The sequence below is a fragment of the Perca flavescens genome, chromosome 16 (assembly GCF_004354835.1).
Source record: "Perca flavescens isolate YP-PL-M2 chromosome 16, PFLA_1.0, whole genome shotgun sequence".
Taxonomy (NCBI): domain Eukaryota; kingdom Metazoa; phylum Chordata; class Actinopteri; order Perciformes; family Percidae; genus Perca; species Perca flavescens.
In genome coordinates, this window is record NC_041346.1 from 3,701,483 (window position 1) to 3,718,367 (window position 16,885).

Below are 16,885 nucleotides of genomic sequence, written 5' to 3' on the forward strand. Positions count from 1 at the left end.
GCCTGGTATTATGGAGCAATGTTTTATTGCACCTACAATTTCAGATTTAGTCATTTTACAGTAAAAATGTTAGACTTTACTTGGAAAAACCTCCATATTCATACAGTTAAAGGTCAAGTGTGTGGGAATTTCTCCCATCTAGCGTTGAGATCATATATATATCACAATCAACTCTCTTGCACTACGCCTTCACGCTTCAAAAAGCCGGTCTCTTGCTCTTTTCAATATCCTTTTTCTGTTTTCTGGGCGAAGAAGACGACTCCTGTTCCTGAAATTTGAATTTTGAATATGTGTGGTCCTCAATGTTTCCTTCTTCAAACTTGCCGGGCCGGGAAGCTACGATACCCATTAGCAGCATTAGCAGCACCTGTGAGTTTATCATGTGACAGCGAAAACGCGCAAGGCAGAGCAGAATGTCCTGTATGTCCCTTACCGGCTAATGTATTTCAAGATGGAGCATGAATATGGAGAGTCTACCCCAGTTCATGTGAATGCAAATGTAAAATGTCAAGCTAAAAGGAATACTTTTGATGGTGGTGGTAAATATTCATGAAAAAGGACAAGTTTGTGAACGGGCAACACAGATTTTGATAATGAACAACTAAACATTACGACAACTAAACGTTAGCTAGCGGCTACCTAACGCTGACGTTAGCTAGCGCTAGCTGATACTACCAATTTCTAGTCGGCGACATATTTTGGGCTTCATTTAATAAACATAACCTGTAGATGTACACAGTCATACGTGTATTGTTTTGATTACAATGTGCAGAATTACTTTACAATGCCTATTTATGTCTATTTATTTCTATTTCTCACCGTTAATCACCGGCGTCTGTACAGCATCAACAGGGGGAGCCATTGTCGTTTATGTGTGTGACGTCAAAAACTGTAACTGGGAGTACAACCATCTGGTACGAGTTCACGGGGAATAAGTTACAGATTTGACTGTCGTTCCAGGGCACTTTCACCGGTAGAAGGTTGTGAAAACACGAGTTGCCTGGAACGCAGCATAAGCACTGCCAGCAACCATAGACAACGCATTTTCTGATCTTATTTAAGTAACATTTTAGATGTGGGAAATTTACTTGCAATGAATCACATCTTCCTGCAGAATAATTAAATAAAATGTCATAAATACAGTATATGATCACCAAGGTTCCTGCAAATGTTACTCTTCTAATGTGAAACCCTCTTCAGAACTTCGACGGTTAGTTAAACCACTTACAAGAAAACATAGGCTGGTTCCAAAATCACTTCCTACAGTAGGGAGTATAAGATGTACAAATGAAATCTGGTGTCCAACTGTGAAAAATGTGTGTTTTATAAAGTCTATGGTTAAAACTCAACAACATGCCTGTTTGTAAAGCCTACTGTATTTCAGTACATTTCCAGATGTTGCTGTCTGTGTAGGAGCAGTTCATCTTTCCAGCAACAGAAAGCTTTTACATTGACCACAAGATGAGTACATGGAAAACACACACATATTTTACATTACATTGTCTGTTGACATGAAAGGTCTGATTTATATAGAAGTGAAATCTTTAACACACTACGTTTAACAGTCATAAGTAAAGATATTCCCTGAAACATGCTGGGATGTTGAAGTTAAGAGCACTTGACAGAGTATAATAGCATTAGTGATGGCTACAAACAGGTGATGTGTTATTAGTTCATACATATGCACCATATATAGCAATTAAAATAAGAGTGGGATCAGAGACAAATGGAGAAAAAAGCTAAAGTGAGGTCCAAGGCTGGATTCACAATCCAGTTAAGCAAGCATCTGCCCAGGGACCACAGACCGCAAGAATCCCCAAAAGGAGTCCCAGCTGGAGTGTTCAGCAAATGGGTTGTGGTCATTTGATTATTTGGAAGAATAGGAATATATGCACCACTGAAGCACAATATCAACTGGCATAATAAAAGGGCATAAGGTGGGTTCTTCTTTATGTGATCTTAAAAAGTGTTCAAATCTAGTTTTAAAGGGGTACTCCACCAATTTAGTATTGAGCTTTCATAAAACTGGGGGAACAGTGAGACAAACTTTTAAGAAAACAAGGGTCAACACCAAAGCAGCAGTCGGAGAAATCCTGACTTTTAGTCCATAGCAGGGGGCATGGGGCAAGCTGGATCCTACATTTCCCATAATGCAACTTATTAGCATCTTTAATAGAGCTCAACCGTAACCACCCACTTTTTTTAAAGGTCACATATTATGCTTTTCCGTGTTTTCTGTCGTCTACAATGTCATAATGTTGGATTTTCATGTTAAACGTGGCCAAAACTTCAAATAATGAGGCAAATGTATTTTAGACAAATCCCTGTAAGTTAAAACGTCAGATTTTTCAACCCTTGTGAACACTCCGGTTTCAACAGTTTTTTTCTACTCTCGGCTAAGTGTTAACTCTAAGCCGGTCTTCTAGGATTGGTCATCTGCTCCAAGTAGGCAGGACTGGATTTTTTAAGCCACTGTGGTGTTAACAGTGTCCCATGTAACTAAATGCTAATGGTAGTAAACAATGTCACCTTGGCTGCCAGTGTCGTTAAATTCTTCCCAATTCCGGGTCACATTACTCCTGAAAATTTCTGATAGTAGTATTTGGTTTAAAAGCCTTTAGTTGCAATTTTTGACTGTAGAAATTGCTGCTATATTCTATTAGTGTCAACTGCTAACTATAGTAGCTACATAGCTAACGGTAGTAAACAATGTCATCTTGGCTGCCAATGTTGTTCTTTCCCCCAAATCTCCCCAATTCCAGGTTGCATTACTGCTAAAACATGTCCGATTGGGTAGTGTTTGGTTCCGAAGCCTTTATCTGCGATTTTTGACGGTAGTACTAAGTGCTGCTTCGTTCCATTACAATCTAACGTTAGCATACTTATGATAACCATTAAGTAGCTAGCTACATGCTAACGAGACATAGCTGTAAGCTTGGCCAATGCTGGTCATTTCTCCCCAAATTCCAGTAACTTTACTGCTGGAACATGTCCGGTTGTGTAATGTTTGGTTTAAAAGTCTTTATTTGTGATTGTTCACGGTACAAAGTCCTGCGATATACTCCGTTGCAGTAGTTCCAGCTTCAACTAGAGTGAAACACGGAGCGGAGGCTCCATGCCACCTCTTTGTGATGCAGGCTTCCTCTTGCAGATCTATGGTCTCCAAGCCCAAGCTGAGATAGGTTTTTTTTCCTCTGACTTTAAAATAAGCTCCCTTAAGGCTCTGACACACCAACCCGACAGCTGACCGTCGGCTGTAAAGCCAGTCGGACTGATCGTTTGGCTCCCGTCGGGCCAAAAAGTGCCTCGGAACACACCGAAGCGACGTGCGCGATACGTAATAAGTCTCCATAACAGCAGGCGTCGCTAATCTGTACTGTCGCCAAAAAAATTAAATGACGAACGCGCCACGTGGGTCTGGCTTCTCCCGAATTTCAAAGCCGACCATAATGGCGAATTTGGAACACGAAAGGTCAGTTTGAAAGATTTTTATCAGATTTTTCAGTGTTTTAACATAAGCGCACTAATTCGCTGGTCAAGGGCTAGCACTCCACCAATCAGATTGGTCATTGAGTCCGACTGCCCACTGGCCGTTTCAACAAGTCAAATCGGCCCAAATTAAAGCCGACGGCTTCCCCCGACTGACAACGGCACGGAACACACCAAAGAGACTCGAGTCACCGACCTCGCCAGACTGTCCGAAGGCCGATAATCGGGTTGGTGTGTCAGCGCCTTTAGAACCACAGAAAATATAACAACTGTACAGGAGGAGTAGTACTCACAACTAAAACTAACTTGACATAAAAATTGAGTTCCCCTTTGGGATCCTAATTATTTCAACTCTTGTGTGCATTTATACATTTCTTTGTGTTTCAGATTACCACAGAGCAAGCCTTGGGCCATGTAATGTAGTATAACATCTTATTAGAATTATAGTAGTATTGTTCTCCCCCCTGCACTCTGGAAAAAGATCCAGGACAATCAGATCCAGAAGCAACAGACTGAAAAACAGCCTTCAGCCAACAGTCAAAAGCACAAACCCTCCTCTCCACCTCCTTCCTCTATAAAGACTTGTGTGCAATAAACCCCAAAAACTAAAAGTGCAATAACATTAAGTATATAGTGCCACCTCATCGTGTTTATTTTCTTGATTGTTAAATTGTACTTTTTAAATGTTCTATTTTGTAACGTTGTTTTTCAACCTATGTTTTTGTGTCTAAGTGACTGATGGGAACTCCAATCTTTGACATTGGTTTTATTGGTTTATTTACATGGAGTTCAGTGGGTTTAGTGATAATTTTATGTTTTAAAAAATTATTACTCTTTAACAGAAAGGTCGACCTTCTTAAACATCCTTTCCATAATGTTGTCAGACACTTAGAATAATAATCTGAGTCTGTCAGCGGCAAAACGAGCACTTTAGTGAAGGTAAATACAAGCTGGACAATCGCCCTATTAACTTACATTGTAGCTTGTTTGGCTGCTGACGACTGCAGAGATCTCGCTTAATACTGGACTAATGTCACAGATTGAACAGAACATAGGGTTGAAAAAATGGTAGTTTCCCTTTAACTCTCAAATTGAGAGATGCTAAACTGTGTTTCATTGTTGAAAACAATGGCAATAAAGAGTCTATTATTTTCTATTCTATTCTACTATAATATAGGGGGGTTGAACAGCTATCGTTTTTGACCTGGGCAGAAATGAGTTCCCCTTAAATTGTCTTGATATGCACTGATATATAATCCACCCATATTAACACTAAATACATCATTCCAGCAGGCACAGAGGATCCTGGGTGAGAAGGGAAAAAAAGCCTCCGGCATTGAGGGTAAGACAAGTTGTCTAACGGATTGAAGAGCAACAAGATGAGGTTGCATCAGTGATGCAACGACAACCAGCAATGATGGCAATAGCAATCAATAGATTATGTTTTAGTTAACTTATAGAAATGTTGGATAGGTGTTACTTTGGTTGACAACACAGACAAATAGTTTTAAAAAAGACATTTTCAGAAGAAGGCACACATCAAGTGAGAAACTATAATAAGAAAGAACAGTCAGTCTTCAACCAGTGAGCGGTGTAGTCCACTTGGCTCCAAATATACAGTATAATTTAAAAAAAATAATAGAATTTAGAAAGAACAAAATGAAACAGGCTCACACAACCAAAAACACAAGATAATTAAAATAAATCTATTTAGACTTTTGATTAATAAAATTAAAGTGGCTCAGCTCTTTAAAAACCTGCTCAAAGCTTTTTTTATACATGAGGTCAGCTCACAGCAGCTATATGACCATGCATAAATAAAGAGAGTGAAGGAGTAGCACAGTGCAGTTGGTCCTAGCTGTGGTAGAGGCGAATGCGCTGGGATATGTTGCCCCGACACAGAGGGCAGTTCTGTAGAGCACCGCTGCAGACCTGACAACAGCACGCATGGCCACAGGGCAGGAAGATTACCTGAGACTGGAGAGAGGGAAACACAAGACACAATCAGTCGCCTGGAAGAGTGTGGACACGTCTACTAAGTTTGATATTTGCACTACCTTACTACATAGTAGAGTAACTGAAGAGAAATTGTTTGGTATGTCTTTTTTTGCTCATTTTTTCTTTTCTTGTTCCCTATTTTTGTCTTTATATTATGTTTGATGATTTACTGCTAAATATGGTCTGTCATGTGACTACCTGTTCACAACAATAATGTGACTCTTTACCTACTGACCAATAGGCTATCAGCTACTATTCAAATGGAAACATTTTATACTTGACCGAGGCAACGGCTGAAACGCATTGCCTTGTTTTAATGATTTAGCCAAGAAATATAATAAAGGGGTTTTAAAACGTACCCTCCCAAGTACCCCAGTGTCCTTAAACCCTTGAACACTTGGATCCCAAGCTGAAGAGCACACACTTTCTACACACCCTGAGCAGCACTCCATGCAGACTGCACTGTGACTGAAGAGCAATCATCTGCCTTTAGCCTTCCAAAACCAATTCAACTTTATTTATAGTGTCAAATCATAACAAGAGTTATCTCAGGACACTTTACAGATAGAGTAGGTCTAGACCACACTCTATAATTTAAAAAGACCCAACGATTCCCCACAAGAGGGGTGTAAGAGTTTTCAAAGTCTTACACTGTGGGCCCCCCTCTGACTAAATCGAGACAAATATGCTTTGTTTACATTTTGGCAGATTGGCACCATTGAAAGTTTCCCGAAATTAGCTTTTAGCAGTGTACACATGGATTGGCCGAGGCTATTTATTGGCTGCACTTCCTTGCCAAAAGCTACATTTTCGTTTTAGAATCAAACGGTCGCCACTCGGAGCAGCCGCCACCGCTGCTTTTCGTAAACATTGCAAGGTAACAGAACTGATCCATCTTTGCGACACGACTGAAGCATGGTGTCGCGACGTAATACATCCATGTTGGACGAACGCGTCACGTCACGTCTGGCTGCTCGAGGATTTCAACTGACTGCCATGGCGGATCGGACAGAACACAATCTCATATTTAACGAAAATAGTTCACCGAAACGTCTTCATTTCGGATCGACAAAGATTTTCGTCTACTTCTACTGGATAGTCGCGTCGCGTTCAACAGATTAATTTGCATAAAGATGGGCATCGGCCAGCTTTTTGACACCCAGCATTTTTTCAAATGCAGCGCTGCCTTCCCGGAATGCTTTGCAGGCGCATTGAAGTCGCTTGACGTCACCCATAGGAAGAGAGTGGAGCGTGGCGCGACAGAAGCGTTGCACGGACAAAGAGATCACCAGCGTAAGAGTTCCTTAAATGCCTCCATGATCGGTGTGTCATAGCCACTGCTGCTGCTCCAATTGCTGACCGTGTTGATAAGCAGGCATTACTAAAATGACTGACCCCTACATCTAAATATGAGTATGTAACATAAATAAAACTACTAGGACAGTGCTCCAATTTGATAGAATTTTATTGCCACACAACGGACGTTTCAGGCAACGCACGTCTCTTGGAGTGCTGTCCTAGTAGCTTTATTTATGATTATTCACTTTTAGGATCCAACACCCAGCGTTCAAAGCTTCTAAGTATCTACTTGAGTTGAGCGCGTCCAGTCCTATATTGTATGTGAAATAAAAACATTTTGAGTAATAAAGACATACAACGACAATAGCAAGCGTAGCATTGATTATTACTGAGACTGAAAGTGTTACTTTCTGGTTTTGCTGAGGATTTTTCTTACCCCGGTCTCCATGCAGACCACACACTCTGAGCCCCCCGGTCCGTCCACAGGGCTGGGGGCGGAGGGGGTGACGGGGGTCCCTGGGGTGAGCGGTGGGCTGGGCATCTGGATGGTGGAGGTGCTGGGAAACGACAGAGGGGAGGAAAGGGGTGGAGCTGTGGGGGCAACCCCTGCCCCCTCGTCCTGCTGGACAGCCTTACAAGCTCCTGGTGGAGGAGAGGGTAAGTGAACAGGTTGGCTTCTCAATGACTTCCCATGAGTTATACAGTCCTACACATCATCCTTTAAACAGGCTAAAAAATAAGTTAGGCTAGTTTACCCTTGTGTTGTCTTCGGGTCAAATGTTGTCCAGTTTCTACATCAGAAATATGGGTTTCTTTTTTAACTACCTCATTTTAATTACCCAAATAAAACATGGATGATTCCATACAACGCGCTTCGCAAGTAGAAGAGAAGATCGGCTCTCTACTTTTTTACTATTTTCAGGTGATTTATTAAATTTTTTAGTAGTTGAATTTATTTTTAAATGTTTGGAAAACAGTATCCTGACTGAACATTGAAATATATACCCTTCTGTGATTATCCTACCGCTAATATTAGTCTAAATTATTCATATTTTTGGCTCAAGAATTGAGTATAATTTCTTATAAATGAGGTCAATTGACCATGAATTCCAAAAATAAGGTTAAAATAGTGGCAATAACTTGGTGTTAGTGGTGTTAATACATGATAATGAAAAGAAGTGTTAAACGTAAAAAAAAAAACGACAAAAATACGTCAGACAAAACAAAACGTCAGAAAAGTGTTGATTTTACGACATGTCAAATGGTCAAATGGAAGACAACCCAAGGGTTAAACATTAATTAATTTAAGTTTGCCAATATATACAAAATGTACTATATTATGTTAGTGCTGTTAAATGATTCAAATATTTAAATTCCATGATTGCCCATAGTTAACTTGCGATTAATCTCACATTCTTCTTTTCTAAATCTACTTTAAAAAGGGATATTTTTCAAGTTCTTAATGCTCAAGTGGTATTTGAACAGCGGCGTACTCTGGTGGTAACTCAATTCACATCAAAAGTACATGCAAATACCTTTAGTCTTGTTGAGAGAACCATCTAGAAGGGCTTTGAAACTCAACTTTCCATTCAAAAGACCCTTTTCTTTATCCATTTCTGCTCGAGGAGTTTTTGTTTCTGTTAACCATCCACAAGGGAGCGGCCCGAGGCCCAAACCACATTACACACTGCTTTAATTGTGCTTCAAAAAAATTTGTATACGGTATTTTCTGTCATATCTACAATGTTGCAATGTCGGATTTTCACATTAAACGTAGCTTCAAATAATGAGGTAAGCATATTTTAGACAAATCCCTGTGAGCTAAAACGTTCAGATTTCCAACTGTTCTGAACATTCCGGTTTCATCTAACTAACTACAGTAGCTACATGCACAGTACCAATGTTGAAAATAAAGAAAAGGAAATCATTATATTGCTGATAAAATTATCCTTCCTGTCATGCATCACAATGATTAATTCAGTAAGACCAGTTATGTGATTGGCTGAGGGTACATTCATTAATCACCACACCCTCCGTTGCCGTAAACATTTTCCTTGTAACTGTTAACAATCATTCCCCAAAAGAACCAAGCAGGCCTGCCTTGTTGCGTGATCCAAATTTTCTTTAAAACATGCCATTTTCATTGTGTGGTTAGTTAGCTCAAAGTTTGTTGTGGTTTCCTGAAGCGAACAGAGTTTGAGTAGGGCACAACACACGCGCCGGATGTCAGGCAATGATCCTGGAAAAGTACTTCTGTTGAATAAGACTATGTGCAGTATAACTGTATTAGATATAGAAATGTAGGATGTTTGTAACGTACCTTCAGGGTAGTGTTCCTGAGCCCAGTCCAGAAGAGCTTTCTGGATTCCTATTTCATTAATGCCAAGCTGAAAACAGAAAAATTAATAATGCTGATTACTCTGCACATTCATTAATAGTTAAACCAACACAATAAGGTGTAAATACAACACTGACATATACTCTTTAGGTGGATATGGCCCAATTATTTACATATCCAGAAGTTACTGAGCAACATTTTCATTCATTTGGAGTTCACCTGATTATTATAAATCCTATATTCCCTCTATTTTAGCTCTGTGTTTGGTCTCCACCAACACCTGACCAGTGGTGAAAGAAGTATTTAGATCCTTTACTTGAGTAAAAGTACTAATACCACACTGTAAAAAACAAACAAAAAAAACTCTGTTACAAGTAAAAGTCATGCATTGAAAATATTACTTAAGTAAAAGTATGATCAGGAGAATGTCCTTAGTATTAAAAGTAAAAGTACTCAACGCACTCACATTTAAGAAACTGGAAACGATCCAAACAGTTCTGTGTTTAATGGTCTAATCATTCCATCTGGACTTTAGGCATAGATTTTGTTGGGTTGTTGAATTTATACTTAAACGTTGCATTTCATGAACTACATGTGTTTTGTGTGCAAAAATCTTAATTTGTAAAGTAACTAGTAACTAGTAACTCCGGCGACTTTTGCGTGCAGAAACTCGAGTGAAGATAATGACCTCTTCAGAAGAGTCCATCATGTTAGTTATAGGAACTTAGCTGGGACCTTCATGGAGACAGCTAAAGTTAATGTTTTTTTTTTCAAGATTACTTTTTGGGGCTTTTCCCTTTTTTGACAGTGGATAGACTGGAACACGCAGCACGCACGAATGACACGCAGCAAAGGGCAGTGGGTCGGATTTGAACCCGCGCCGCTGAAGGACTTGGCCAACATGAGGCAAACGCTCTTACTGGGTGAGCTAGAGGTCACCCCTGCTAAAGTAAGTGTTAGCTGCCCCACAGCTGTCAGAGTTAGCTGTGACTTTATATATTACCATCTAACAACTGTATTCTCAGTAACATGACAATCTGCAAGAAACAGGTTGTTTATAAATCACTGAAATAGTAGTGACAGCACTGTTTGGCTTAGTTCTCAATGCTGTTAGCATCGTTTATGACACTGTATTCTCGAGGAGCAGCACTGGTACGGGTGAGCCAGCATGTCCTGACGGAACGTTTGCTGCGGGGTATGCGATGGACGGCTGGGAGAAATGGCGTGTGGTGTGTCTCTCTGCTCTCTCCGTGGAGGACGTTGAGGATATCTACCTATTCGGAACCATGACAACTGGACTGCTGCTGATTGGAGGATGCTTCGCCCTGGTTTATCGAGAAATTAAAAAAAACTCTGGTAGCTGTCCAAAGCCCAAGGAAGCTGCTTGGCCTGACTGAAGCTGTAGAAAAAGCGATCAGTTTGCAAACTGGGATTATCAGTGCGCAAACTGGGACTATTAATCGCGTGATGGAATACAACATGGTAATGACCCATGGCTTGGATACCATCATGAAGAAGGTCACTGATTTGGAAAGAAAAATTGACCAGTTGAACGGATGAACAATAGAATGACTGTTAAATTAGAGCAGCCACTCGTGTAGCCCAAACAAATTTAATCTTTCGGCCACTTTATCTTGGACGGACTCGCCAAGGCCGTTTCTTGAGACAAACAGTCACCCTGTCGGGGCTCTGCAAGCGAGACGCTCTTGTTCCTCCCCCGTCTTACCCTCTGCCTGCTGATTGTCGTATCGGTTCTGGACTTTTCAGGGGCGTCACCACGGCAACGTGCTGTGTTACCGCTATAACATTCTGTGGACTGAGTCACTAGTGGGCTGCCGGGCTGTGCGTTTCTCCCCCCCTCCCCCGACCCCACGCCGCTAAATGTGCAAATGTACATTTATGTTATGTTATGTTATGTTGTATTGTGTTGTGTTATGTTCAGCATTGCAAATGTACTGTTTGTGTGCTTAAGTGCTGAGGTGTTTTTCCCTTTTCCCACACTGTTCTTATCTTATCGGAGACTTGCTTTTTTATTCCCTCTCCTCTCCTTGATGTCATGCTGTATCTGTCCCTGCGAGAGTTAGGAGAGAGTTGAGATGGCGCCGCATATGGCGACTCGGTGTGTCTGTGCATGTTGCTTAATGTGAAATGCACCTACGATACCAAGATACATTCCTTGTGTGTGTAAACGTACTTGGCAATAAAGCTTTTCTGATTCTGATTCTGGTCCAATGAGGCTGCGTGAAAATATGGAGCCTATCGGCCACTACGTTTTTTAATTTTTTGGGGTATTTCTGCCTTTATTTGATTGGAAAGCTGAGATATGATGATGAGAGAGAAGGGGGGGGGGGGGGGGAGTGAAGACATGCAGGAAAACAGTCACAGGTCGAACTCGAACCCTGGACCTTCTGCGTCGAGGAATAAACCTCTGCACATGTGCGCCCGCTCTACCAACTGAGCAAACCGGCCACGCCACTACGTTTCTTTACATCTTTAGGAAGTGCTAAGTGCCGCTTTTGTTGCAATATCATAAAATAAGACTATTTGCACTAGATGACGCTTCATGACAATTATTTTTCTGGACCTTCATATTACATCCCAGTTTACGTTCCTTTGGTGTGAAGCCATACGGTTCCTTGACCGCTGAGTACCGCTCAGAGCCGGTAAGTGATTGTGAAGTAATTTTTTTTACATCTTTTACTTTTCCCTCGGCTATCAATCCTTGTAAGCCATCTGGTAAGTACAGTTCATTCTTCGCTTCAGTTCACAACTGCTTGCAGTTCCAGTTGTGAGTTGTGTGTTTTATATTGTTGTTGTTTTCTTTTTTTCTTTTTAGAACATACTATGGATTGCTCGAGATGAATCTAATAAATATCAAAGTGGCAACTGGTGGTTGTGTGTTGGTACTGATGACGCACACGGACCTTCTTGAGGTCAGATGAGTTCATGTGGCGAAGGGCCTTCGTTGTCACTCGATGATGAGCCAGGATGGGCAGGTAGTGCTGAGCGGACAGTTTGCATAACAGGTTGACCAACTCCTTCTCCACACCCGCTTCCTGCAATAAGATTACATTTTAACAGCAGCACAGCTGGGGTTTTCAGTAGAGATGTTCCCATAACGATACCAGTATCGGAAAAGCTTCCGATACGGCCCGAAAATGTTGGTATCAGTATTGTAAAGTACTCGAGTTTATGCACCGATCTGATACCACGAAATTTTGAAAATCTACTTTAAAGTGGTTTTGCAAAGAGTTTAACCCGAGCCAGGCCAAACAACAATGATAGCAGTCATATCACATCCATACAGTAGTATACAGCTATTAAAACACAATAGAATATATGTATTTTTTAACACACTGGTGTCGGATCGGCCCATACGCAAGTTCAGGTATTGGAATCGCTATAGGGAAGGAAAAAAATGTCATCGTAACATCTGTAATTTTTCTGTGCTGTACCTGCATGCGCAGAGACAGCGGCTTGGCATCCAACAGCCTCTGGTACTGGATCATCCAGTAGTTCTGCTGATTGGACTCAGACTTCAGCTCCATCTCCACCTAGAAAACACAAAGAGCAATAATTTAACGATCTAAGCGCACGGCGTGAAGCGCCTGGCGTGTATAAATCCACTTTTGCTAGTTTGATGGCCGAAAAAAGGCTCCGTGCGCCAGACCCATGTTTCAAAAGGGTTGTACATAGTGTCTTCATTAATCATAGGTGTGTTTTGGGCGTAACAAGCAATAAACCAATCAGAGTGTCATCTCCCATTCCCTTTAAAAGCCAGGCAAGTTTGGACCTTGGAGCATTGCTGTTATGATGGAGGATTTGCTGAGCAGGAAGGAGAGATTTTCAGGAGAAACTGATGTGCTCGTGCGGAGAAGTGAAAGCGTAAAAGATCATATCATAATACTATTTGACATTGTAATATTTTTATTTTTAATCTTTTGCTTGTTTGTGTGCTGCTGCGCATCCCTGTGTGTGTAACAAGCATAGTGCACGAGCCTAGGCGCATTTTACAAATGCGCTGTTAAAATAACAATGAAATGCTGCGTTATTGACTGTAGACCAGGTTTTTGCTGGTCAATGGCGTGATCACTTCCCGCTGCCTCAAGATAGCAATACGCCCAGAATGCACCTGAACACACCTCCCTGTAAGACCAGCACGGCCATGGGCGCAAAGATGGGTGCAGGTGCATTTGCTATTTAAACGACGTGGGCGCTGGACGGTGATTGTGATTGGTTTAAAGAAATGCCAAAGCAGAGGTTTCCTCACCAGAACCTGCCGCAGCTCCTGCTCTCGCTGGTCTCTCTGCTTCAGCAGCTGCTGCAACAAATCACTGAGAGCTGTGCGCTGCTCCACCAGAACCTCCTACACACACACACACACACACAGACACACACACACACACACAATACACACTCATCAGTAAATACTGTTAGAGACTGATTATAAAACTCTATCCTGGCTGTGATACGATTAATATAATAATTATTATCACTTGACCGAATTCATTGTATTGTATTTAATATCCTTCATTTTCTTGAACCTCAGTGTGTACAGTCATAACTTGTTGCCATGGAGCAATGACATGAAAATAGATTAAAGAAATGATATAGTAATCAACAGAAATAAAGAAAAATTAAAAATTAAATTTGGGAAGGCAATGAAAGGAGGCAGTGACACCCACCTGCAGGTTCTCAGCATCCAGACTGCGTCTTTTAATCTCCAGTCTAGTTAGCTGCATTAACTCCCCCTCTATGAGATTGATCTGGGGACAGTGGAGAGGCAAACATAAAGCAAACAGGGAACAAGGGAAATGCTGCTGAAAGCAAAGTCTGGATGAAAACCTCCATGAAAATGATTCAACAGTGTCTCCTGGGTCACCTGACTGGTAACCACCAAGAATTGCTCAACGAGTATGAGTGAAAGTGAGTTAGCTATGGGCCGGCTGCGGGTGACATAAGATTGATGGAAAAAGAACAAAACGGGAAAAAGAAATGACAATAATGCCCATGCGCTGTAATTTCTCAAAATCGCCCGGGCTTGAATCAGGTCGCGTTTGCAACATTTCACCTTGTAAGTAGCTAATATAATATACTAGTTTCCATGTACTGTAAGAATAGGTATTAATTAGATATAATCAGGCATAAATAAAATAGTCCTCCTATAAGAGAGGGGCAGGGCTCGACAGGAACTTTTTCCCCCAAGGAGCATCTTTGTTACTAAATTAAAAAATGTATGAATGCATAAAGAATTTTAGGAGTGCAATGAAAAAGTATCAAATAATGTGTTTTTCTTTATTAAAAGGTGCTGTAGGTAGGATTATGAAGATCCCGGACTTAGCCAAAGAATTTGAACATCGATAACGTCTCAGTCCCTCCCCCCCTTTCTGCTAAAGCCCCTCCCCCCACAAGGGAGAATGAATGCGTGTGCATGAGCAGTGATTGACACGCAGTTAGACACACCCCCTGGCCCTGATTGGTGCATCTGAACAGGGAGCGGTGGATCTTTGCAAATCACACTACAGGCTGGAGGTGGTGCCAGAGGAGCCGGATTTATTGTTTTAAATGACCTGCTTCATGTAGTTCTACTGGAACATAGGGTTTCAGCAAATATGACAGAAAGGTAGTTTTATAAGGCTTACCTACTGCACCTTTAAAAGGGATACGAGGAGACATTTACAAGCAAAGTGATTCATTTATTTGACTACAAAAAGAATACTAGGTTTTTAATAATTTCTTTTAAACTACTTATTTAATAATTATTTAATTGTCTATACTTTAAACTGCTTCAAACAGCGTATGGTTTACGGTTCATTTATTGTCATTGTCCAGCAGAGCCATTAGGGAAGTCAGCCGGGCGAGTCAGTTACAAACTATAGAAATCAGCTGATCCACAATCCATTTTATCATCACAAACTGTCAGCCGGTAGAAATTGTTTTTAGACGGAGGCTCAACGAGCGGCCGCAAGCGCGGTCATGTGGTCGAGCGAGCTAGAGAGCGACTGAAGAGAGGGAGTGCCGTTAGAACAAAGCAGTAAATTCTGAAAAATTCTAAATGTTGTTTTCTCCGTTTCATCTTTACTAGAAATCTCACTATCCCTATCCTTATTCACACTTGAAGGCGCTACAAATGATATATCCAGCTACAAAAAAAAACTAAAAGACCTAAAATCGGAAGTTAGAACAGAAGTACAGAGAGTCGTTGCTATGGAGATAATACACTGCCTCTTCTCGTCGCATTGGTGTGAACTAGCAGCTTTCAGAACGTTGCAGACCGGTACGTTGCAACAGGTTGCAAGTTTACACTTGTCTCGTCGCAAATCTTTGGTCTGAACGGGCTATGGACATAATCTGCAAAAAAACGGCAAGGGTGAAATTACCCTAACGTTAGGGTATTAGTAACCTGGCCCCGCCCTCCTATGTACTTCCGCTCAATTTTCATTTTCCTTCATTACGTCGTCTGGGTTTGTGGTTTATTCTTTGGTTTTCGCCGGTCAAATCTTTACTGGTCCAATCAGCGAACAGAGGGAGTGGCTGAGAACGATGACGTTGAGGTTGTGCATTAGTTTGAGTTGTAGTTCCGTAATGGCGGCGGAGAAAGCCATTCGGTCTGTTGTGGCAACGCTGCCGAATATCCAGAAGTTAAAACCCGAGCAAGAACAATCTTTGCTGAGTTGTGTTGTTGGCCATGATGTTGTGGCCCCCCTCCCCACGGGGTTTGGGAAAAGTTAGATTTTCCAGCTCGCTCCAAACCTTAGCGATTGGTTATGGCAGATCCAGAGTGGCTCTGGGCAGACCCAATAGTTTTAAACTTCAACAGAGTACCCAACCTTCAAGGCTAACTTGTCTAACTTGCCTAACTTATCAATGGAAAGTGGCCAGACTCTCTGTACAAATGAAATGTACCAGAGTCTGGTAGAACCAGGCTAGGGTAATTAGCACATCCTCTTAAATAAAGTGTACAGTTTGCACACATCTATTTTTAGTCGCAAATGTGAGTGTAATGCCCCGCACTGCCGAGGTGGGTTGAAAATTAAAGTAACTACAGGCTTATGTATTAAAGTTATGTATAATTGCTATGGTTTACAGCTTTAGATAAAACATAAAACAGTGCACATTATAGCTTACAGTCATAAAGAACACTCATATTAACAATAGTTGTTGGCGCCCAACCAACTTACTGCCCCCCATTTAAAGTAGTCTGGAACCAGGCCTGCAGTGTCATCATGACAGGTTTGAATGGAAGCCCTCTTATCTCCACCTGTCCACACAGACCTGGTTGCGGATGTAGCCGTGTACAGCATCTTTCTGCAGCTGCAGGGCCTGGAACGCTGCTTTCTGCATCTCCTCCTGCAGAAATAAAAGGCCACGTGTTCGTTTAAAAAGGTGCGATTTTGATTCACACAGTGAATTAGAGTTAGACGTCTCCACCAGGCTCTCATGACACTAGTGACTATGGTGGCCGAAAGAAGCAAAAAAACGCACTGCAACAAAAAAAATAAAAAAATACATGCAAATAGACTAAACACAAACTAATAAAGAAAACTTCATTCATTTGACAACACATGCAAAGCATTTAGCAAACGCGCTGCAAATACTGTACACACAACACAACCAAATACACAAACGCACTGCAACTGTAGAAACAATGCTAAATGAAAAGCACACAAACCCCGAAAACAACAGAAAAACGTTCAGTTTACACAACAGAGGTTCTAAGTGGAAGAGCTTGATTTCCGACCCCATGGAGGGAGGGAGGGA

General features: G+C 41.3%; 1 protein-coding gene across 1 annotated transcript in view; it reads right to left on the minus strand.

Moving 5' to 3' along the window:
* Positions 1-4,991: 4,991 nt before the first annotated feature.
* Positions 4,992-16,885, minus strand: part of lrsam1 (leucine rich repeat and sterile alpha motif containing 1) — a 37,893-nt gene continuing 25,999 nt past the window's right edge. Inside the window, exons 18-25 of the mRNA XM_028602348.1 lie at positions 16,400-16,474; positions 13,810-13,890; positions 13,395-13,490; positions 12,580-12,678; positions 12,049-12,180; positions 9,107-9,173; positions 7,223-7,428; positions 4,992-5,466 (exon numbers count right to left, since the gene is read on the minus strand). Of these exons, the coding sequence (XP_028458149.1) occupies positions 5,344-5,466; positions 7,223-7,428; positions 9,107-9,173; positions 12,049-12,180; positions 12,580-12,678; positions 13,395-13,490; positions 13,810-13,890; positions 16,400-16,474 (879 nt within the window). The 3' untranslated portion in view covers positions 4,992-5,343. The remainder of the gene's footprint in view (positions 5,467-7,222; positions 7,429-9,106; positions 9,174-12,048; positions 12,181-12,579; positions 12,679-13,394; positions 13,491-13,809; positions 13,891-16,399; positions 16,475-16,885) is intronic.